The sequence below is a fragment of the Esox lucius genome, chromosome 19 (genome assembly GCF_011004845.1).
Source record: "Esox lucius isolate fEsoLuc1 chromosome 19, fEsoLuc1.pri, whole genome shotgun sequence".
Classification (NCBI taxonomy): Eukaryota; Metazoa; Chordata; class Actinopteri; order Esociformes; family Esocidae; genus Esox; species Esox lucius.
In genome coordinates, this window is record NC_047587.1 from 20382533 (window position 1) to 20407300 (window position 24768).

Here is a 24768-nt window from a genome sequence, read left to right on the forward strand (position 1 = left end):
TTATAGCTACAGTAATCCACTTAGCCAGCCTACACACACTGCTCATCATGAAAGAATTAATGAACATTTTGGATTCGTTCACGACGTAGACGTGACGTAGCGTATTTTTTAAATAAAAGTGTTACGCAAAACCACATTATTTGGGGGTACACTTTAACCCGTTTCTAATATTGGGGGGGGGGACATGTCCCCCCCGGCTCCTACGCCCTTGATTAGTTACCTTAGACTCTGTTGGATTTTGCTAAGTCAACCAATTAATGTTTTGGGCACATAAGGCAACAACCTCCTTTAAGTATGAGTTAGAATTAAAAAAAAAGTGAGACTTTACTGGGCAGTTTTTAAGGCAACTTCTGGTCACATTGGTACCAAAATACAAATTGCCAGCTTTTCTAAAACAAAAAAAGAGGTATGTTTAGTTTGAATGTTTGCTACAATGTTTAACAATGTTTATACTTTGAGCTTTGCATACTCTGGTGCAGTAAGGTGGCTTGAAGCACTGAGTAATTGCAGGTTTCAGTCAAACAACTCAAGCCTGCTCATTTTATAAACTGATATTCAGTACAGTATGCATTATATTGTTCGAAAAACATACTCTACTCGCTGAAAGTGATCAGCTGAGCATTTTAGCAAATTACTTTAGTCAAGACATTGACCAACACTGGTCACCATGTTTCATGTGTTGCATTATTTGGATAAAAAGTATGCTGAATTGGAATGGAGATAAAAAGAACGCCAAATTGGAATGGGGCGAGAGACAGTTACAGGAACAAAGTCAATGACATGCCCCTAATATTTTCGTGACACAAAATATGAAGGTAAATTTAACATTCAAGTATTCTGGATAGACTTTGAATTTTGTCTCAGCGATTTAAATCAAATATTGTGATGAGAGGGTTTAATGAATTTTAAAATGACCTTTTTTTTAATAATTGGCAATGATTTGATTGTCCAGTTCTCAATGTAGTATAAGCAAAAGAGACGAATAATAAGGCACATGTAACTACTTTATTAGTGAGCTGTTTGGTACAGCTGTGTTTATTACTTTAATAATGGGATACATGAAATGGACAGGCTCCTATTCCATCACATCCACAATGAGTGGAACAATGAACTCGGAATGACGAACTCCGAAAGAGAAACTGGGAGGTTTGATCCTTGTGAAGGTCACCTAACAGCAGAAGATTGGCAGTTAGTGCATTACCCTTGCAACGATGGATACAAAAACACAATATCTCATCCTTTTTTATTTTAAGCTAATAGATGAGTGATCTGGTTATAATGAGGTGACTTGCCTTTTCAGGATAATAAGCTCCAGGACCTGGTGTCTTGGTGGTGTCTCCAGGCATGCCGTTCCGTCCTGTCATGCTGTAGTGGGGTGGCTTGTTTTTATATATGCATGGGTCCACCACTCTGTATGTCCCTGGGCCAGGGGACTGGTGCGTGGATGAAGACGCATTGGGTAGCAGTGTTAGGGAAGAAACAACAAGCCACAGGCTTACGGACTCAATTTGTTCATTAAAAGACAACTGTTCAATTTTGAATAATTTTCTGTTTTAAATGTCATATACATTACCTTCTGCAGGTCTTCATTGAAGTTGCCAATTTTGCTGCGTCCTTGGAGAGAGAAGTTTGGAGCAGAGGTTTTGTTGACAGTTGCAGGCCCGAACAAGGATGGCAGCATGTAAGCAGCAGGGCCTGAGAGACGATACAAACAATCACATTCCCTAAATACAAACACCAACATTCTATTCCACAGTTTCTATAGGTTCTCATGGCCAGGTGATGTTTTAATGGCTGTGTGCATTGGTCGGGTAAGGATGTAAACCTTCCACATTGAAATCAGTGCAGCCAAGCCTAATTTCAAGCCCTAACTGAAGTAAAGCTTCCGTCCAGATTTTGTGAATGTTATATTAATGTCATACTCAACCCACCATCAACTCCATAATACTCAAATGTTATTTCTACTATTCTATGCTAACTGTTCTACCTTTCTGTCTTAATGAAAGTTAGCATTCTAATAACACACCAATTAAACAAAAAAATATAAAGTGGTATGATCAGTAACAATATCACCAAATAATTTTGTAACAGACATTTTTACATCTGTACCCAGGTAGTGGGGCACAGCCACTACAAAACACCACCCATTGAGGATTGATCAGATTCTGAGTCTTCAGTCTATTCCACATCTCTTAACCCATAGTGTTGAATAGTGTTGAACAATCATTATCATTAGAGAGACTGGTACCTGGGGTCTGGTCATTGCAGAAACCTTTGCTTCTGGCAGATATGGAGTAGGCAGGGGCAGAGTAATATGCAGACTTCCCTGATTTTTCCGGAGAGTAGTGGCCTGAAACACCAAACATACTGTTAGAACATGTTCTCGTTATGTGTCTTGTGTGTGTGTGGGTGGCTGTGCTTATTTTCTTAGAGATGCTATACACATTTTCAAAATGCGTGTGTCAATAGTAGGACTGTCAAATAATTAAAAAAAAGTTATTTAGTACATCATTTTCTGTGTGTATTGTGATGAGTTCGCATTTTAGAATTAGCTAAAATTGGTCCCCGAAGAACAGTACATTGAGTTACAGACACTGAAAAAGCTTTAGACATTCAAAATGTGTCCCCATTGCTTATTGGAGGGTTTACCAGGGCCACATACAGTATGTAAAGTTGGGCACAGAAATAAAACCAGTTCACTAATAAGGTTTGTGAATGATGCATTTACATGAATAAAGAAATGCTATGGTCGTTATTTTTTTTTAATTTAAATGTAAGGAATTAAAGGAATAATGCTGAAACCAAATGTCTGCTGTAAAAACATTGCTATGTAACAATGTCTAAAATGAAAACAATATTTAGTATTTTATTTTTTAATATTAAGTTTGTGAAATGTCAATATAAATTATAGAAAGAGCCTTTAAACCTATTCAACAATGGTGTAAATTGTACAGAAAACAATGGAAAGATTTGCTAGGTTTTAGTTAATTTACATGATTTATCCACGTTCTTCCACATGAACTACATCTACCCCCTTTATCCCCTTGTGTCCCTTCCCTCAAGAGGATGTCTTCCTCCTGCCAGGCTGGGGTTGTAAATAAGAATTTGTTCTTAACTGACTTGCCTGGTTACATAAAGGTTAAATAAAATAAAAATAAAATACAAGCTGCTACTAGAAGGGGGATAATTTGTTCAACTCTTTCTACTTGAAAAATTACCAAGATGTCCTGTTATGATTAAATCATTGTAGAGGTTCGCTAGGTGGCATTAGCCTGATTATATACAGTAGCTACTTTTGTAGGCTACAAATTGTGTTTTTAATGTTCTCCAAAGAACACCTGTGAATGTGTAGTTGAACCTTCACTAGGTTTCCCTTCAAAATGTGTGCTCAAGGTTTAATTTAAACAGAATACAAAACTATAGAGCTGTAGTGTGCACTAAAGTCCATGGAGAGATGTGCTCTTAAATACAGTAGTGTTTATGTGCTGAGGAAATGGAGATGTATATAACAGCTTTAAAAAATAGATACCATTATTAACTTTGGTATACAGGATTCTCTAGTATGTGTTACAGACCAGGTCCTGGGCTCTGGAAGAGATAGGGGTCTTTTGGACGGCTGCAGATGGAGTATGATGGAGTTCCGTCACGTCCAATCCTGGTGATGTTGGGGGGAACCAAATACTTTGGCCCTGGGGAGGAGTCAGAGGTGACCTGGCGGTGACGTGTCCCAAAACTGAACGCCGGACCATTCGGCTTCGTAGGATCATGGCAGTTCAGACCTGATGGCATAGAGCAGTGGTACTCAACACACTCCCCAGGGACACCCAGCCAGTCTGTGTATTTGACTTACACCTGAGCTAGCACACGTGATTCAACTTTTCTACTAATCCTCAAGCCCTTGATAAGTGTATCTGCTGTGCTCAGAGCTACAGCTAAGTTGTGGATTGTCTGGGTGTCCCTGAAGAGTGGGTTGAGAACCACTGGTTGAGGATCCATTGTCTTCTTTCTTATAAGATAATCTCCGATTTTATTCTGATTATGATGGGACCAGATTTTCTAATCAGTTCACATATTTAAAAAAAAAAATTCTGAAAACTCCTAGCCTTCCGAAGAATGAAAATGCTTTCAAATTGTAGAAATATTGTAGTTGTTTATAAGAATTTGAATTTACTATGTTATTGGTACCTGTGGCTCCAGGCAGGGCATATTTGGGTCCAGGACCGCTGTAGTGAGCAGCAATGGGTCCTCTGGGCTTGTGAGGCCTCCAGACACCAACCCAAACATCAGCGTCTGACATGATTATTCTGGGGAGAAAAGATTGAGGTTATAGTCAAATTACCTTGAGGGATGCTTGTCCAAATCTTTGAATTGAGTATGTTAAACTTGGGTGACTACCTCTATAGCTAGTGAGTCAGAGCTATTTAGGTGGTGTGTGTTTGCTTGTTAGTTTAAAAAACTACAGTTACTTTATTATGTCATAATGGAATGGAATTCGGATGCATAGCGCAGCCGAATTCTTTAGCATCTACTTGCTGGTCTAGTTGCTTATAAATATATATCATAAAAATCACAACATCTCTGCTGCCTCTACAGCAGCCTAACGATCTCGACATTTTAGTGTTCAGTATGACGTGGATTAGTCAAAGTGATACATAACCATAAAACATCGTTCACCCCAACGCACATGCATTTCGTCTATTGTAGATAGATCTAAATACACATGATAAACGGTTATTGCCGTGATACAAGTATCCATTAGATAAAGCCAGCTTATCGATAATGATGTAGTGCCTGGTCTTTATGGCACTCGGCAACCTGGAACACGAACGTGAGAAAAGACATACAAGATTGTTAGTTAATAGAGTTAGTTAATACAAGATTGGGTTTTTCAATGTTTTATTCCAGTTAGTTATTGCAGAACTCTTTAGTTAAGATCGTAACTTTGTGTTTCCCAAAAAGTAGAAGTCCTGAATCCTGCATCACTGATACACCTTGTCCAACGACGGGGTACCTCACACACAGAGTTGGGGAGTTAGATGTAACGGATTACAAATAAAACTGTCAACACAAAGAAAATATATATACATTGGCATCGGATTACAGATACTTTTGAAAAAATGTATGATTACTTTTGGATTAATAGGTGCGCGAAATAATTAGGGCACGTGACATGTGTGATCTGTTATTTAATGTTTTAAAAACATCGTTGTTGTTTTTTTACCAAAAAAACTATTGCACGCCTCATTTGTGTGATCATCATGCGCGCAAAAGTGGATTAGTGACCGATGAAGCGCTAATTAAAATGTCTCAGGTTTTGGTTGGTTATGTCTCGTAAAAACAGAGTATATCTACGATATTATTAGTCAATTCATATAAAATATGATTTCCTTATCTACTATCGCCGCATTTTTCTCAGAACAATGATAGGTGACAGGCCTACCTGCTGTAATATTTTTTATAGACTAACTTAAGGTGCATTTTATTCAAATGCACCGAACAACTCAGCCAGGAAGAGTTGCACTGAACAACTCTGACAGGAATTGTTTAGATTCGACTATTTATTAGATATCTGTAACATTGCGCTGCCTTCAAGATAAAACATTATATGGAATTCATCACGATATTTGAGGAGAAAATGTGTGTTGGGAAGCACTCCGCCGAAGGAAGGTTGCATTTGCAGCCAACTCAACTTGGTAGGCTGTGTGATTCTGCTTACTTTGCATCTCAGAAAATTTAGTTAATTTGTTATGGGTTGGGCATCATTGGCTGCTGACGACATTTATTTTAAGCTAAGAATGCAGGTGTATAATCACAGTTTATTTATTTCATTTGCGTTTTGAAAATCCATCGCTGGTAGCCCTAATAATTTCAGGTTTCGTTCGCGCGGGTAAAAGGTAATTGTGTGCATTGCAAATATGCATTCGCACGTTTCTGCACGTTTTGACAATGTTGGTGGTTGAGGAAAACATCAAACTACTGCAGATTTAGTGTACGAGCGAAAATCTTCGGATATATACAATAATATCAATATCCTTTTCGAGAAATTACCATTTATTTTTCAACAATGTTTTGAAGCAATTAAAAAAATTAATAAAACACAAATAACATAATAAAATAACTCATCCTTAGATTTGGGGTTATGTTCAGATAGAAAGTCAAATTCTGGAAGATCAAGGGTTATTGGATTAATTGGAATGAGGGACTATCTGAAAGATCTAATGTAATGTAGAGATGTAGCATATTGAAGTAGAAAGCAATGATTTAGAAATCCTTTCCAACTGCACTGTAGCCTACACAACCCATAAGGTAAAATGCAAATTCTGTTTTGGGCCAGCTATGTTAATTCTAACATTGATTGATCTTGCAAAAGGTGTTCAAATTGGTTATAAGGTATTCCTGTTTGTTTTCAAATGCCTCTTAAGATGAAAGTAATCAGATTATGTCAGAGTTTGAGTAATCAAAAAGTTACTTTACTGATTACCAATGTGGACAGGTAACTTGTAACTATAACAGATTACATTTAATAAGAAACCTTACCCAACCCTGCTCACACATGTGGCCCAGATCATTCCAAGGCTAAACCAAGCCCAGAACTATGTGACTGGAGGGGTGGGTGACAGGCTTTTGCCATGTACAACAGAGGGAGGCTGGCCCATTGCCAGCAGCCATCACAGCCAGAGGAGTTGAGCTTTATGAAGGAGAGGAAACCACCTAGACACACTCGTAGGAAGAGGAACACTTGACTCTAGGACTTTGGGGTCATAGGAGGGTACATTACAGACATTAGTGGGCACACACATTAAATGTGGGCACACCAGAATGGTTGAGGGGAAGCAACAGCACAAGGGGAACTGCGGCATTAATAAGGCTTTAAAGCACTGCAGTTTTTTCACATCTAACAACCAGGAAGGTTGGAGTGGAGAAGGGCACGCAACACAATGGGGCTCCAACATCCATAATTACATGAGCCAGGATCCTGGACGTGGGGAAATCAGAGCAGAGGCGAGTCGTATTGACACTTACATTTTTTACTTCATATTCTTATTTTAAATCAAAATAGTAGTTGTGAATTACTTGTGATCATTTCACAAAACTGGAAAAAATTTCCTGACATTTAAGTAATGGTCCAATCATCTCTTTAATAGTTGAGTATACAGTACATTTTATAATCGGAGAAGCCTATATGTTAGGGCCCAGGAGAATAATCCAACTGATTCTGTGTTTTGTTTTCTCACTTCTCCGATAAGGACAGTGTGGCAGACCTCTAACTCAATGCATTGAGATGAACTGGGAACAATTATATAAAGTGAAACCTGCAACCTTACCCTTTGGCACCTTTTGAGTACCAGAGCCAGATATGTGGCATAAAGGACTTTTAAAAAGGTGGAAAGCCTGACGTCTTTGATATCTCTGGAACACATTTCCTATCGAACGGTGAGACAGAACATCAACACTTGAATATGAACCTTGAGCCTTGTGCCCAACAGAAACAGATCTTAGGCACAGTCGCTCACTACAGGAGATATTGTGAATGTGTCCAAGTATTTACATCACGAAGAACGAGGCAGAGAGGTCTTTGTGTCGATACATCAACGGATGAGGACAACAACAGTAACACAACAATGTGCCAGGTGAGGGGAAGGGACTGGGGAGTAGCTTCACAATTAAATGTAGACGTTTGACATGCATTTTCATAGAGGTTGCACTGTATTAGGTCAAAATCGAGCAGGAAGTCAAAATAGTAATCTGTAAACCCAGAATCTGCCAGTTAAAAGATTCCAGTTAAAATTGGGTTGGGAAATGACTGACTGGCTGACTACCCCTTGTTAAACAGCATAGTGGTTAGAGATGCGGACTCCCACACAGGGGACTGGTGTTCGAGCCTCACCACAAGCAAATTATGCATTAGGATTTGTTCAGGATGGAAAAAAATGTTACTTCCCACAACCTTCAGAAGCTACATTATAGTTTTAAGCCTAAAATAACATTGTTTAGTTATATTCCGACTATTTCTTGGTTGCAGTTTATACTGTACAATATTGACTGTAGACTGTATGGTTTGTCATTTGCATGACTTTTTAGCACATGGAAAGTTTACCACATGCGGAAATCTCAGTTGTACCCATATTGACTGGGGAACATAGAAGGAAGGTAATTGTGGGAGGTGGAACATGGGCCTTATGAATCAGTCTGGGACCCAAAGGGAATACAATTTTTCTATCAATTGTCATGGTATTGGAATTTTGTGCCAGGAATGAAGTAATGTGTGTGGTGAAGTCAAGGTTCATCCAAAGGGAGCTCTTTTGACATCTGTACAGCTGATCTTGTGCACCTACAAAACACGGCTGCTGGCAACATTTATTATTTTTGTATAAATGAGGGGGCATGTCTAATCACTGCACACATTAACCCATTTATTATACACAAACATGATAGGTAGTGCATAAGTTATTTTTACGAAATTTGATCCACATTATGTTCAGTTCACCACTTGGTACCTTAGCACTCAGAAATGTTGAAAGCTGGACCACTTTGGCTGACTGGAGAGTATTTTGTAAATAGTTAGAAAAGTTATTCAACTTTCAGGTACCAATTAACACGTATCATACTATACTGATAAGTATTATTAAATGTTTTTGACATTTTAAATGTAAGTTAGGAATAAAAAGTATATTCACTTATCAAACTTGTGTTCAGGGCGGCAGAGGTACATCATTATAATATGTTAGATCACAGTTGATTGCTATATGACAGTAATCTGTCTGCGTTTCACCTCTTTTGTGTATTATGCTGTGTTGGGTAGTATTGTAAATATAAGCATGCTCATTCTAATCCTCTGTTCTTGATTTAGTTCTGGTGACCCTCAACAAGATGCCCTGGGCTGTAAGGGAAGACACTTGTGTTCCATTTGCAGATTGCTTTTGTAAAGACTGTGTTGGATACTCCAGTAACGGAAAGCGTGGGGTTCTCCAGGGATATTTTATGGACCCCTGATTTCCTGGACAGTGCCCAGAAAGTCACTTTTAGGGCAGGAGAGTGGACTGTGTATTAGGCTTTTTTTAATTGTTTGAGATAAAATCTCTTGTTAATACACATTAAAACATTTTAAAGAGTTTTAAGAGTTGAGCTTGAATCCTTGGGAAATTGTTTGTCTGATCGTTTTGCCATGTCTATGCAAATAATATAATCATTGTCGATGTACAACAAAAAATTGGTATGGCCTTTAAAGAGTTTTGTGTTAGGATACTATAAACATGTAAAACAAAAATGTTTTGGTGTTTAGTAAGAGATAGAGTTGGTAAGCTAATACTAGTAATGTACATGTAATATTCATAGTCAATAACATTACAGAAAGTGATTCTATAAATATTGTTAGTGGGTTGATTAATACTATTTAGCCATGCTATTCATTCTAAATCATATTGTTATAATTTAGATGTAGGTTTTACATGTACTGTTTTTAATTGTACTATGTGTAAGTAGTGCTGCACGATTTTGATAAAATATTGAATAAAGTTTTCTTTGACAAATATTGCAATTGCGGTTGATTTGATAATTTCAAATGGGTGTAAACAGCGTAGATAATCTCAGCCTAGAATAACCACGCTATTGTATATGGGACAATATATTCATGTACTCGTTAGCTTGAAGCATACGTCTTGACAAGCAGTTGCAGTGTTAACTTACATTGAAAATCCATCAAGCATTTTTTTTTAAATAGTCCAGGTATTTTCGTAAACTCCAAAAAAACTACAGCACCTGCAAGACAAGCTATACGAATGTACGATGCGTGCCAGTTGTCACCCGTGAAGCGCATTTCAATAAAAGAATGTGTAGATGAAAATCGCGTAAATTATTGATTGGGAACATTTTTGCACGTGTCAGTATCGCAATTTCGATTATAATACGCTTAATCGTGACGCTAAATGTATAAGGTATAATGGTTTTAACAAGCTAGTTTTAGCGAGAGCAGATGTAAGGGAAATTATGAAACGGAAGTAAACAACGGTGGAATTGTCCAAACGTTACTTAGGTTACTCAAGTGACAACAGTTTGAAATTGCGAGGAGTTGGTCAGGAAATGACGAAACGGAAGTATACATTTTAGCCAGCCGTGTCTGCGGGGCTGCAGCCAGATGCTTTTGGATTTTGTAGAGATTATGACGCATCGGCCTTCGGTCATAACCACCTTGTTATTTTGTTGAATTACATTATTAGGGGTCAGGAAACCTATTATTTAATTCCCCTTTTATTTGTATCACAAATTAAATATCACAGTCTTTTCTGAAGTGTATACTAGAAAGTTGTAGCTACCTGTCTTGCCCTCCAATAAAGAAAAAAATTATCACTATGATATTAGCCTACAAGATATCTGGTCGGTCACGCAAGTCAAATTTCACGAACTTGTCTAAAATAACATCTTTAAAATCACCAAAAAATTATTTTACCTATATACATTTCTATAAAAAATTGTGATGGGCTATAGCTGAACGGGTATATATAATAGCAGAACGTACCATTGTTTACCAGCACTTTTACATTTTGGACAGGATTTAGCCGTTAGAAACGGCCGTTAATAGGGGGTTGCCGATGATAGGGGGACGTTATGAAGCCATCTAATCGAAAATACTAATCTGTGTGCTTGGCACTGTGTTCTTCTTGGCACTGGTTTATAACTATAACCAGAGCTGTCGCTAGGATCACAATACATTCAGGGCATAGCCTACCACTGACTATAACTGTTATAGTTTTAACTTCGGTCGTCCTCACGCTCACTATGACGGCGTTATCATGGAGACACAACTGTCCTTTCAGATTTACATTTAAAATATGGTTTTACATAGCCTACATCATAGTAACTATCATAAAGGCAGTTATCCTTTTATAACCACTTGTGTGTTTCTGATTTAACTATATAACAGGGCAAACATGTCCCCAAACTAGTGAAATCTGAAAACGTTGACAAATGGCGGAATTTCTTCTGTCCTATTTTGAAAAGGGATCTGTTTAGTGTTTAGGGCAAAAGCTAAAGTTGGGGAGCGAGTTAGTGTTAAGGTAACTTTGTACTTAACACCACTTGTTACCCTATGTTCATGGATTGCGAAATGTAGATTTTTTTTCATGATTAAGTTCCTCTAGGGCTATTCAAAGCGATGTTTTCATGCTGTAGAGGAATATTTTCATGAAGAATGTGTATGTGTCTTACCAATTCTGTGTTCCTAGATTTTTTGTGTGTGTTTGTGCTCCCCTACTTTGTAATGTGTACTAAAGCTATGTGTGGACTGGGCTCAGCATGACCCCCCCCCCCCCACCACCACTATAAATACATCTGAAATTAAAGTTGAGTATTAAATTACATCCTGAGTCTCTTAAACCTCTCACGACAACTCACTTTTTCTGTTATTTGTCAGAAGAGTTTGAAATTCTTCAAATGGCCCCATCTGTGTGTGTGGGAGACCCTGTCCTCTTTAGGTTCGGAACAGGGTTTGGGCTGTAGCTTTAATGGGAGACATAGGCACAGATAAGGTAAGTGATACCATCTGCTTTCCACCTCCTCCACATGACCAGGAGGCCTTCTCGGTTCCATTTCTCACTGCTTGTCCATTTTCAGAGTTTTAAGGGGTATTATATGATGATGGGATTTTGATGGGAAATGACAAAAATATAAAAATGTGCTAAAAATGGACAAACTTTTATTTGAATATTTTTCTTTAGGACTATGTTAGTTTGGACATTGTTGAGCTGCTACTTAGAAATATGGTGCCATCTTCTGGAAATCTTGAGAACTACAGACATTAATTTAGCTTTTCCACCTGGACACCAACTTTTTGGGGTGGAACTGCAAAAGTTTTTATGTTGTAAAGGAAAATATATAAATACTGCTTGATTGATTGATTGTGTTATCTTAATTTTTTAAAATTATAATTCCTGTTACTTTTTAACTTTTAACTGCACTGTCGGGAGTAGGAAAACCAAGCATTTAATTGCCGTAAATTGTTATTGTAAATACCTTTTGAACTTTTAAAATGAAGGGAACACCTAATCATCACAGTATAACATCAAAGTCAATTAAACTTCAGGGATATCAATTTGCCCAGTTAGGAAGCATAAACGATTGTGAATCAGTGTCACCTGTTTTGGTGCAAATGAGAGTGACAACAGGCTCACTGGAAAGGCAACATCAAGACAACCCCCAAAATGGTTATGGTTTTGGTTTTCCTCTTTCCTTTTCCTTCCTGACTGATTCTTCTCTAGTTGTGCATTTTGCTAGTGTCCTTGTCACTAATGGTAGCATGAGGCAGTACGTGTAGCCCATTCAGGTTGCACAGGCAGTCCAGTTTCTCCAGGATGGCACATCCATATGTGCCATCACAATAAGGTTTGCAGTGTATCCCAGTACAGTCTCAAGAGCATGGAGGAGATACCAAGAGACAGGCCTTTACACGAGGACAGCTGGACAGGGCCGTAGAAGGGCATCAACCCTGCAGCAGGACCGGTATCTGCTCCTTTGTGTGAGGAGGAACAGAAGGATCATTGCCAGAGCCCTACAAAATGACCTCCAGTAGACTACTGGTGTGCATGTTTCTGACCAAACTGTCAGAAACTGTCTCCATGAGGGTGGCATGAGGGCCCGATGTCCTCAGTGGGACCTGTGCTCACAGCCCAGCACCATGTAGCTTAATTGGCATTTGCCAGAGACCACCAGAATTGGCAGGTCTGCCACTGGCGCCCCGTTCTCTTCATAGATGAGAGCAGGTTCACACTGAGAACATGACAGACATGAAAGAGTCTTCAGATGCCGTAGTGAACGTTATGCTGCCTGCAACATCCTCCAGCATGACCGGTTTGGCGGTGGGACAGTGATGGTCTGGGGAGGCATATCCTTGGAGGGCCGCACAGACCTCCACGTGCTAGCCAATGGTATCCTGACTGCTGTTAGGTACCGGGATGAAATCCTCAGACACATCATCAGACCCTACGCTGGTGCAGTGGGCCCTGGGTTCCTCCTGGTGCAGGACAATGCCTGGCCTCATGTGGCCTGGGTGTGTAGGGAGTTCCTGGATGACAAAGTAATGATGCCATTGACTGGCCTTCAAGTTCCCCGAATCCAATTGAGAACCTCTAGGACGTTGTGTATTGTCGGGAGTGCATACAGTCATGTCGGGGCCATACACACTACTGAGTCACATTATGAGTAGCTGTGATGAAATTCACACAAGTTGGAACAGCCTGTGATTTCAATTGTTTACTCTGATATTCAGTGTGAGTTTGAATCCAGCCCTCAGTCGGTTGGTGATTTTTGATTCAATTAACCATTGTTATGTCATTTTATTCTCAACAAATTACACAATGTACAGTGAAGATTTTGACCTTTAATGTATTTAATTCATCGAGACCCGATGTGTGATGTAAGTATTCCCTTAATATTTTTGAGCAGTGTATACATACACTGGTGGCCAACATTTTTGAATAATGTACAGATTTTGCTGTTTCGGTAGGAAATTGATACTTTTATTCACCAAAGTGGCATTCAATTGATCACAAAATAAAGTCAGGACATTACTTATGTATCAAACACCACCATCACTATTTTAAAAAGTCATTTTGATTAAATCTAGACAGGTTCCATTTCTAGCAGCCATCACTCTAACACCTTATTCTTGACAAATCGTGCTAAATTGCTAATTTGGTACTAGAAAAAAATTCACATACCATTATATCAAACACAATTGAAAGCTATTTGGTTTTTTAAATTAAGCTTAACATTGTCTTTGTGTTTTTGAGTTGCCACAGCATGCAAGAGGCTGGCATGTCTTAAAGTCAATATTAGGTCAGAAATGGCAAAAAAGGACTCATCAGTTAATCATTGTTTTGAGGAATGAAAGCTATATATACAATGCTAGAAACGCCAAAAAACTGAAGATTTTATACAAATGTGTACATTATCAGTAACCATCTCTCCTGTGTTCCAATGGCATTTTGTGTTTGCTAAACCAAGTTAATAATTTTAAAAGGCTAATTGATCATTAGAAAACCCTTTTGCAATTATTTTAGCACTGCGGAAAACTGTTGTACTAATTAAAGAAGCAACAAATCTGGCCTTCTTTAAACTAGTTGAGTATAAGGAGCATCAGCAATTGTGGGTTCGATTACAGTCTCAAAAGGACCTGTAGAAACAAAGAACATTCTTCTGAAACCCATCATTTTATTCTTGTTCTGAGAAATGAAAGCTATTCCTTGCATATAAATTGCCATGAAACTGAAGAATTCTTACATCACTGTGTACTACTGGCAGTTTCATTAAACAGTAACCACAAAACACCAGTCTCAATGTGAGCAGTGAAGAGGCAACTCCTCCTCAACTGAAAAAAAAGCCATATCTCAGACTGGCCAATAAAAAGAGAAGGTAAAGATGGGCAAAAGAACACAGGCACTGGACAGAGGAAGATTGGAAAAAAGTGAAATCAAAGTTTGAGGCATTTGGATCACAAAGAAGAACATTTGTGAGACGCAGACCAAATGAAAAGTTTCTGGAGGAGTGCCTGGCGCCATCTGACAAGCATTGTGGAGGCAATGTGAAATGTCTGGGTTTGCTTTGGTGGTGGTAAAGTGGGAGATTTGCACAAGGTAATAGGGATCTTGAAGAAGGAAGGCTATCACTCCATTTTGCAACACCTTGCCATACCCCCTATATTGGAGCCAATTTCCCCCTACAACAGGACAATGACCAAAGCACAGCTACAAACTATGGAAGAAGCAGTCTGCTGGTATTCTGTCTATAATGGAGTAGCCAGTACAGTCACTGGATCTCAACCCTATTGAACTGTTGTAGGAGCAGTTTGGCCATATGATACGCAAGAAATATCCATCAAGCCAATCCAACTTGAGGGAGGTGCTTCAGGAAGCATGGGGTGAAATCTCTTCAGATTACCTCAACAAATTGACAACTATAATGACAACAGTCTACAAGGCTGTGGTTGCTGCAAATTGAGGATTCTTTGACAAAAGCAATGTTTAATGGACCCAATTATTATTTAAATTAAAATGCATTATTTCTAACCATGTCAATAACTATTCCCTATTAATTTTGCTATATTTCCTATTCAAAGTAATTTTATGTATGTTTTCATGGAAAACAAAGGCACTTCTAAATATAGTGTATATTCTATATACACTGATGAGACAAAACATTATGACCACTCACAGGTGAAGCGAACAATGTTGAGAATCTCCTAACAAGGGCACATGTCAAGGTCTGGGTAGATTAGATGGTAAGCAAACAGTCAGTTCTTGTAGTCAACATGTTGGATGCAGGAGAAATGGGCAGGAGGAAAGACCTGAGTGACTTTGACCAGGGCCAAATTGTTCTGGCCAGATGACTGTGTCAGAGCATTTATGAAATGGCAAGGCTTATGGGGTGCTCCCAATCAGCAGTGGTGAGTATCTACTGACAGTGGTCCGAGGAGTGACAAACCACAATCCAGCAACAGGGAACCAACAGAACATTTTAATGATGGTTGTGGGAGGAATGTGCAGACCAGGTACACCCCTTCATGGCAACGGTATTCCCTGATGGCAGCGGCCTCATTCAGCAGGATAACCGCCACACAGCACACATTGTTTGCAAATGGTTTGAGGAACATGTTGAAGAGTTCAATGCGTTGCCCTGGCTTCCAAATTCCCTGATTCCAAAAGTCCAATCCATGGCGGCTCCAACTCACAATTTATAAGATTTTGAAGGATCTGCTGCTAATGTCTTGGTGCCAGATACCCTCCCGTCTCAGTTCCAAGGTGTTACGCTGCTATATTATGGTGCTGGGGGATATGAGGGATGTACTACTAACTTTTCTCAGTCTCCTCCAGTTTTAAATTTTAGGAGGAGATGAGGTCCTGGTCCACACCTGCGGATTACCTGGTTTGGGGGGCCCGTTGCTGTCCCTGTCCTTGTCCACCTGGTCATACTTCTGACCTAGTCTAAAATCAAATAGACTCTGGATTTAGCCCGGAGAAATGTATTTATTATTCCAATTGGACTCTTTATATCTCACCCGGCACAGCCAGAAGAGGACTGGTCACCCCTCTGAGCCTGGGTCCTCTCTAGGTTTCTTCCTAAAATTCGACCTTCTTAGGGAGTTTTTCCTAGCCACTAAAATTCAACACTACTGTTGTTTGCTCCTTGGGGTTTAAGGCCGGGTGTCTCTGTAAAGCACTTTGTGACAACTGCTGTTGTAAAAAGGGCTTTTATAATAATTTGATTGATTTGATTGATTGAGGACACCTTCAGAGGTCTTGTACAGTCCGTGCCTCAGTGGATTGGCGCTGTCTTGGCAGCATGCAGAGGACCAACAGCATCTTAGGCAGGTGGTCATAATATTTTGGCTCATCAGGGAATAGCAGTGTCATAAAACGCAATACAGCTGGGGAACCTAAAGACACCATATTAAAATGGAGGGCTGTATTCCAAGAAGAAAGAATAACAAATCCTGGGAAAGATGGACTGATCTATGGACAGTGAACAGTAGGAGTTAAGATCTACCTATTGGTTTAACTGCCGACATCAAACCAGTGAAAAATGAATGTCTAGTGAATGTGTTTTTTCTGTTAAAACTACTAAAGTGAGGAGAGAAAAAAAAGTGGAGGTACTTATGGGGAAAAGAGAAAGCAATTTTAGCGGGGTTAGAAATCATCAAGAAAATAACATTAGTTTAGAGCGATGGTATTCAAAGCTGGCTCTCGAAGCAAGTTTCACAGCATTTTTTTTATTGCAACCATCTAATCAGGGACTTATTTAGACCTGGGAAACAGGTGGATACAATTAACTATTTTTGCAAGGCAGTGTATATAAAACAGCAACATTTAATAATATGTGAAAAACTAATTTGAGTGAATAATCTGTCAGTAGGAACATTAGTTAGCACCTCACTACTCTCATCGAACAATTTAATCTTTCCTTCTCTGCTCCTAACATTTTTATAATATAGAATTCTTGCTCTTGGATTAAAGAATAGATCAGTTGAATGAATGGACGGCATTTTATCTTATCAAAGATCTCTTCACAAATTGGCCACATTATTTTCAGAAGGTAGGAGAAGTCTTAAAAGAAATTTAAAGAATCAAATTGATTATATATTTTTTGTAGGTCGGCCAAGAGGCCAAAGGGCCATATGTGAACAATTAAGACATTGATCTAACAATTCCAGGTGAAATATTTATCAATTCATCATATTCTGTAAAATCCTCCAGGGAGCACAAAATACTTGGATATTTGTCATGAATTAGAAAATTGGCTGAATGTTGGCCCAGTTCCATAGTCTTCGAACACCTGGCTACTGAAAACACTCAAGGTAGTATTTGCATTTTTGTAATTTAGGGGATTCTTTCTTTCATTCTAATCTTCCTTCCATAAAGAACATAAACAGACAAGTGCAATGAAATGACAGCTCTACAGAGAAATGACAGCTCTACAGAGAAATGACAGCTCTACAGAGAAATGACAGCTCTACAGAGAAATGACAGAACTACATTTAGACTACTTACATTTACAATGACACTTATACAAAATAAACGTAATATTATAGTACAATATATGAATGGGCTAGTTCACTGCAGAGACATCTAATGCCCTTTGAGATGATAAAACGTAGTATAGAGTGCCCTCTGTAAGTATTGAGACAATGACAAATATTTTTCCAATTCTTGCCCTGATAGGGGGGAATCATGTTGTCACTTCTAAATGGTGAAACCAATAATGGTGAAACCCGTAAATCTAAACTTTAACCTCTCATTTAAATCTAAACTTTAATATTTCATATAAAACTGTTTAGTGTACAGAGCCAAAAAAATGTAATGATTATCAATGACCCAGTATTTAGGGAGGGCACTGTGATTTTGTAAACACTGCAATGTGTTGCTCTACTGAATCAGTTGTTTTGTCTAATCAGGCCTTGAGATCCTGAACTCTATGCTCTCTTGTTTGAAAACATTTTCTGTACAATGACGCAAAAACCCACCTCCCGAAATTACTTTTCCAACTCTACTAGGAACTTCTGCGTCACTAATTTGATTGGCATGTTGAACTGTTGCATGAAATAAAAGCTAAAAGACTGAAATACTATGTATTTCATTTTATAATTTTTTTATTTCCTTTTCACTAAGTTGAAGCTTAAAACAGACTGATCTATTCATCTTCTTTAACCCTCTGTCTGCCATGGCATTATTTTACTGACATTTGCTCTCCTGGGTCAATGGCCTTATGACTTTAACCCAGTACAAGGTAATTTTAGCTAAAAACCTGGTTGCCTTTGCCTGACCTGAAGTTACATTATATAGCAGAATTATTGTATATTCTACAAACCATACAGGTATTTTAGTTCATCAACTGCTAGTCTTCTTTTTGAAACAACTGCCATTTTGACAATTTAACAAGTTAGATTAAAAGTATAAAAAACTTAAAAACTTAAATGAAATACTTTGCTATTCAAATGTAGCAAAAAAACATATTTCTCAATAACCACAGAAATAACTTTAAAGAAGTAACTTTAAAGAGACTCATATGTAAAATAAATCAATTTGTTGCTAGTTGTAAGTTGCCACATGTTCTGAAATTGTCATAAGAGTATCTAGTAAACAACACAATTCACCAAACAGTAAAAAAAAAAACACTTGAGTAGCAAAACATCTACTATACGATCTTATAGTTCAAGAAAAGTTCAAGTAAAATGGTAAATAATTATATTTGTATCTGATTTAAATTCACCTACATTTCACTTTGAAATGTCTTGAAATAATCAATACCATGTAGCTTTTGCTCGTTCAAACTGCAAAAATAAATCTTTTTCAGATTGGATATGGGAATATATAATGTAGGATTTCAATCGCTTCAAAGTGCTAATGTTAATAAGTCTTTAATTAGCACCCTACAAATTGGCCCATAGCTGCCTCAGGTGCACATACGGTATACCACTGATCCATTGGTTCGAATTCGGCCCACTGCTATTTGAGGAAACTGCCCCTTATCTCTCACACTCTAGCTCTCTAGCTGATAAAGCTTCAAATACGATAAAAACATACAACAATATTACTATATAACTACAAATATGTTTTATTTTGTGCTCCCTCCTCAAAATAACAATACTGAATCTTATCTTGCAGTGTTTGATGAGGTGGGGGAAAACATAAAAAGGACCTGAAATCATTCATCCATGCAGAATCTCTCCAAAATCCCTGAGTGTCCTCTCTTATTCAATTTACCCCACAGGATTTCAGTGGCGTTTCTGGTAGCTGGGATGGCTATTGCAAAAGGCCAGTGAGAAATGTTTGTGTGAATCTAGATGCATGCTATGGGTCATTGGCCTGCTGGAAGATCCAGCAACCCGGTTTTAGCTTCCTTGCAAAGGTAGACAGATTAACAGAGGGTGGACAAAATAATGGCAACACCACATGGAAAAGGACAGTCACTTCAAAGTAAGGAAATTACAATTCAAAGGCAGCTAAAGAGGTCACATTAGGTTGATTGCCAATTAGCAGTACATACATAGATTTAAAAAATCCTGGTACTCGAGTTTGATGCCATATACTCTATCCAAGTTATCAGGGCCTTTGTAAACAAAACAGCACATAACATCACATATCCACAACTATACTGGGGAGTAGTTTCTACTTTTGCATGACTTCTCCCTTCTTACAACAAATTCACAGATGCTTCTTACGGAGCCACTCCTTAGTTGCCCTGGTTGTGTGTTTCGGGTCGTTGTCATGCTGGAAGACCCAGCCACGACCCATCTTCAATGCTCTTACTGAGGGAAGGAGGTTGTTGGCCAAGATCTCGCGATACATGGCCCCATCCATCCTCCCCTCAATACAGTGCAGTCGTCCTGTCCCCTTTGCAGAAAAGCATCCCCAAAGAATGATGTTTCCACCTCCATGCTTCACGGTTGGGATGGTGTTCTTGGGGTTGTACTCATCCTTCTTCTTCCTCCAAACACTGCGTGTGGAGTTTAGACCAGGTCTTTGACCAGGTCCTGCCATGTAGTTCTGGGCTGATCCCTCACCTTCCTCATGATCATTGATGCCCCACAAGGAGAGGCCCTGCATGGAGATTGACCATCATCTGGAGTTCAAACTGGTGCAGTTATTACAGGTAATGAGTGGAGAACAGGAGGGCTTCTTAAAGAAAAACTAACAGGTCTGTGAGAGATGACATTTTTACTGGTTGGTTAGTGATCAAATACTTACGTCATGCAATAAAATGCAAATTAATTATAAAAAAATCATACAATGTGATTTTCTGGATTTTTGTTTTAGATTCCGTCTCTCACAGTTGAAGTGTACTTATGATAAAAATGACAGACCTCTGCAAGCTTTGTAAGTAGGAAAACCCGCAAAATCGTCAGTGTATCAAATACTTGTTCTCCCCACTGTAAATACCGTACACCTCCAGACATCAGATAATTGGGGACACAGTTGCATAATTAAAGACTCACCTCAAACACTGTTCTCTTTATGAAAACAAACACACACGTACGCGATGAACCCGGCTAGTTATCTCAATGAGGTTAAACTATCACTAACTGTACGCTGTGTGAGGTGTATGACCTACATGTTAAACCAGACTGATATAGAGCAGAGAGCTGGGGCTACACCATAGAGGAGCCAGAGGACCACTTCTTACTCAAACCCGGACTGACTACACCTCTCACCATGAGGGTCATTATTGTACGTATGACTGCAAAACAGGAGAAAATATGCGTATACATCATTAGTTTGACATGGTGTATGTCAGTTGCAGATTCATATCTATTACCAATCAAACAATGTATTGTGTTTTCTAGTGTTACAGGTAAATGTTTTGTTGATATATTGTTATCAGAAATGTTTAGTGTTTTTCACCTGCAATGTGTTAAGATCTGTATTTTATTGTTTTTGTTATTATCTGTCCAAATCTGTCTCAGGGTCCAGACCCATCTCTGGTATATCGTCCCAACCTGAACCAGGAGCATAAAGAAAAATCAGAATACAGGAATTTTGAGGTCAGCGAAACACCATTATTTTTAATGGTTGTGTTAAAGGGGTACTTGGGATTATGACAATGAAATCTTTCCAAGACTCAGATCTAGTTAAGGAAGAGGTATAAAATGCTAAATGGGTTGCTAGTAGATGCAATATTTTTTCAGTCACTGCGCTAACACTAGTCAGTAATTGAGCAAAACAACACACAGCAAATTCCTTATAAAGTACATATAATGTTCACAATTTAATGTGATTCAAGGGAAGTAGATAAAATGCCTGCGGGAAGAACAATCCAAACTATCAGAACAATCCCTTTCAAATTGGTATCCTTAGTTTTTACATACATTTCGGAAGTTCTTAGATCTAAAGTTGTATTGGACAGAAATGAAACTTGGTCCCTTGGTCACTTTTTCACATGCTATTAGTAAGGACAGTTTTGGTTGCTTAAAATATTAGATTAAAGCCAAATTGTATCAAACACTTTTGATGTACCACACATTTTTGCGTCAATAGCATTGACAATATAAATCACAACTGTTGCTGTTGCAGTAGTTGCAGAGTCTCTGTCTTAAATCTGATTGGTGTACATTCAAAATACAATGCACTGATTAAAAAACATGAAGTTGAACATTCAAGATTCTTTGATGGACTGGATCTTAAAATAGGACAACAATTGTTATTAATGATACCATGTTCATCTGAAATAGGGCCTGATTCTACATTAATTTATTGAGGAGGTGAAGAGCAATAATTTTCTTTCAATTATACAGCTTTCCAAATTGTAGCTGGTTTCCTAGTACATTCAGATTTAGTGTTTCAACTAATTTTCTAAATACAAATTGGCACAACAGTCCTGCTGTGTATGTTCTATAGAAAATAGAATATATAAAAAGATACAGAAGTATTTCTGGCATTTAGCCTCACCTATTTGGATACAGAGCTGCCAGAATTGCAAATTTGTGTTAGATACTTGGAGTGGTTTTGCTAAATGGAATCACAGGAATTTGAATGTTGAACAATAGAAATATTTCAGTATGGATATACTCATCACTAAACATTCAACAGACTTGAAATATAACACAACACCTGTGTAGAACAGAACTCAACACTACTATTTTGTATTCATATAAACCCAAATGTGATAAGCGGCAGGTGTCCTTTAATACATCTGTAATGTGTGTAACAGAGCGGGGGTCTGATTGATCGTGTCTATAACACATACAAGCTGATGCACACCCACCAGACCCTGGACTTTGTCAAGAAGAAAGTGAGTTGGTCAGAGATTCAGAAAATGATGTTAGTTTGGGGGACAACGTAACAAGTAAAACAAGTAGGAGTGTAAAATAACTGTGACGATTAACATGGAATGCCCTCTAATGTTACAGATTATAATCTGAACACGTTTTTCCATCTCCTCTTTGCAGCACTGTGAGTGGTCAGGTTGTGGGCATGCCCAGATGAAGATGATGGAGGCTGTCATGTCTCTAGACAAGCTGGTTGATGAGTCTGACCCTGATGTCGACTTCCCCAACTCATACCATGCCTTCCAGACAGCAGAGGGAATACGCAAGGAGCACCCTGATAAAGGTACACGCACACCCAGACACACAGACACACACAGACACACGCGCACACACACACAGCGTTTTCAGTGTAGCTGAATAAGAATTTGCACAGAAAGTGGGCCTCAGTTCCCATGCTTTACTCTGTTCTCCCTCCGTTCAGACTGGTTCCACTTGGTAGGGCTAATCCACGACATTGGAAAGAACGTGGCCCTGTGGGGGGAACCTCAGGTGACTGATTTTTATGTTCTCCAGAGTGATGATGAGCCTTCATGATGCTGGACTATGCTAACTGCAGTGGTAACATTGCTTGTAATGCTAAGCATTGCTAAGCTACTACACTGTGCCCCTGTCCACCAGTGGGCTGTAGTGGGGGACACGTTCCCAGTGGGGTGCAGGTTTCAGGACAGCATTGTGTTTCGAGACAGCACCTTCGTGGACAATCCGGATGACAAAAACCCTGCTTACAAGTACTGCTCCACCTTCCTCTACTTTTTTTGACCATTCTCATCAAAAAGGTCTTAGAAACCCACCATTCATGGTATAACTTGCAGGCTAGCCAGGCTGGAGGTGTTTATTTATAATAATAAATAGATTGACGTAGTTTAACAGTTTAGATGGCATATTTGTATGACAACCTCTCCTCTCTCTCTAGTTCTGAATGTGGGATCTATAAGCCTAACTGTGGGCTGAGCACGGTGCTGATGTCCTGGGGCCACGACGGTGAGTTTACCCAAACACCATCACTCAAAGACACATAGGTTTATACTGTAATACTACTGACCTGCTCTTGGGGCCGTTTGTTTCAGAGTATCTCTACAGGGTCATGAAGTTCAACAAGTGCACCATCCCAGAAGAGGTGAGTACCTGACTAGTGAAATGTTTTCATTCTGCTACCTCAACCCCAGGTAATGTTGTTCACTATACCTACACATGCCTTTTTGCCTTATTTTTTTCACAATTGTTATGTTTTGGAATGAAAGCACCATTACTCATATTGTAGTTCATTATAATCCACCTGGAAACCCAGAGATGTTAATGTAACTTCACCTCTCCTCTGTGTGTAGGGTCTGTATATGATCCGGTTCCATTCGTTCTACCCCTGGCACTCCCATGGAGACTACATGCACCTCTGCGATGACAGTGACCTGCGCTTTTTGCCCTGGGTCCGCGAGTTCAAGTATGTCTCTCTCTCTCTCTGACACCAAAACACACACAACTGTTTATTCAGTCCTGCGTGCAGTCAGTTTGACGTCAAACCTCTGACCCCTACAGTAAGTTTGACCTCTACACTAAGACGGCCGAGCTGCCTGATGTGGAGAATCTGAAGCCATACTATCAGTCTCTTATTGACAAGTACTGCCCCGGTGTACTGAACTGGTGATTCACAGAACTGGTGTTGAGCAATTTTCAAACGAATCCTCGTTTCTTAATTGGTTCTCAAAGATTTGGTCTGGTGAGTCACTATAGTGCAACAGAGTTTCCATCTCGTTCTACAGGCAGAATCAGAATCAAACTTCTCATATCTCAGAACTCTAAATAATTACAACTTAAGCCTAACAAATCTGTTTCCCTTATTTCTGTATCCATTAGAAATTCAGCAAATTACTTTGAAAATAAAACAAACACAACCTGCAACAATTTTAGAGATTTAGCTGTTTTACTGTCTGATAAAGTTATTGAACGTGAGCATCGGTCCGTTTATTATTGTTTTGCGACGTTAAAAAGGTTTACATTTTTGTTCAGTGCATATTAGGCCAACAATGTTTTAAATGGTTCTCATTACTCATGCAAACTGTTAAACGAGAACACAACTTGTAAATATAAAGTGTAAGTGAATATCTTTTGTAGCCCAACAGACAGGCCATGTATGATGTAGGCCTATAACAACATTAGCATGGACCAGAGGTGTGCATTCTTATTATGTTCTAGATTTGTATTCCATGTTATAAAAATAAAAAAAAGTGAAATGATAAATTGTTTTAATGACATTTGTTCCATTTTGTGAACTGCATAACAGAGCTACTGAATTAAATGGGATTGAGATTTTTATATATATCTATATCTAAAGAGATCAGTGATTCAAAAGATTGTAATCATTTTAAAAGAACTGAATAACGGAATTCATTTGGAATGCCCTTAATCAGACAGACACACAGACACCTCAGGGATGGACCATGAGCTGAGCTTGATACAAA

The 24768-nt window shown here is 38.7% G+C and overlaps 2 protein-coding genes across 3 annotated transcripts; one reads left to right on the forward strand and one right to left on the reverse strand.

Annotated features, from left to right (window-relative positions):
• Positions 1-1001: 1001 nt before the first annotated feature.
• Positions 1002-9787, reverse strand: LOC105022233 (outer dense fiber protein 3-B-like). Of its 2 annotated transcripts, none has more exons than XM_020056651.2 (7): positions 9688-9787; positions 4186-4304; positions 3576-3779; positions 2249-2350; positions 1574-1695; positions 1293-1433; positions 1002-1168 (listed from the first exon to the last, which is right to left on the reverse strand). In XM_020056651.2, exons 1-7 carry the CDS (start codon positions 9705-9707, stop codon positions 1076-1078), a joined length of 801 nt encoding a protein of 266 aa, XP_019912210.2. In that variant the 5' UTR covers positions 9708-9787; the 3' UTR covers positions 1002-1075. The 2 variants fall into 2 exon arrangements, with proteins under 2 accessions (XP_019912210.2, XP_010888775.3); XM_010890473.3 differs by lacking the exon at positions 9688-9787 and adding an exon at positions 4396-4589.
• A 10768-nt stretch (positions 9788-20555) lies between these two features.
• Positions 20556-24467, forward strand: miox (myo-inositol oxygenase). The gene is made up of 10 exons (XM_010890429.3): positions 20556-20714; positions 20951-21028; positions 22195-22275; positions 22433-22595; positions 22734-22801; positions 22931-23040; positions 23226-23293; positions 23380-23429; positions 23638-23750; positions 23846-24467. Exons 1-10 carry the CDS (start codon positions 20700-20702, stop codon positions 23952-23954), a joined length of 855 nt encoding a protein of 284 aa, XP_010888731.1. The 5' UTR covers positions 20556-20699; the 3' UTR covers positions 23955-24467.
• Positions 24468-24768: the final 301 nt, after the last annotated feature.

Coding starts and splice junctions, on each gene's coding strand:
- miox (XM_010890429.3), top strand. Junction 22,802..22,930: donor CCCTGTGGGGGGAACCTCAG/GTGACTGATTTT, acceptor CCTGTCCACCAG/TGGGCTGTAGTGGGGGACAC. Junction 23,751..23,845: donor CCCTGGGTCCGCGAGTTCAA/GTATGTCTCTCT, acceptor TGACCCCTACAG/TAAGTTTGACCTCTACACTA.
- LOC105022233 (XM_020056651.2), bottom strand. CDS start 9,707: ATGCTTGATGGATTTTCAAT. Junction 1,434..1,573: donor TCAATGAAGACCTGCAGAAG/GTAATGTATATG, acceptor TCCACGCACCAG/TCCCCTGGCCCAGGGACATA. Junction 1,169..1,292: donor GAGCTTATTATCCTGAAAAG/GCAAGTCACCTC, acceptor TTCTGCTGTTAG/GTGACCTTCACAAGGATCAA.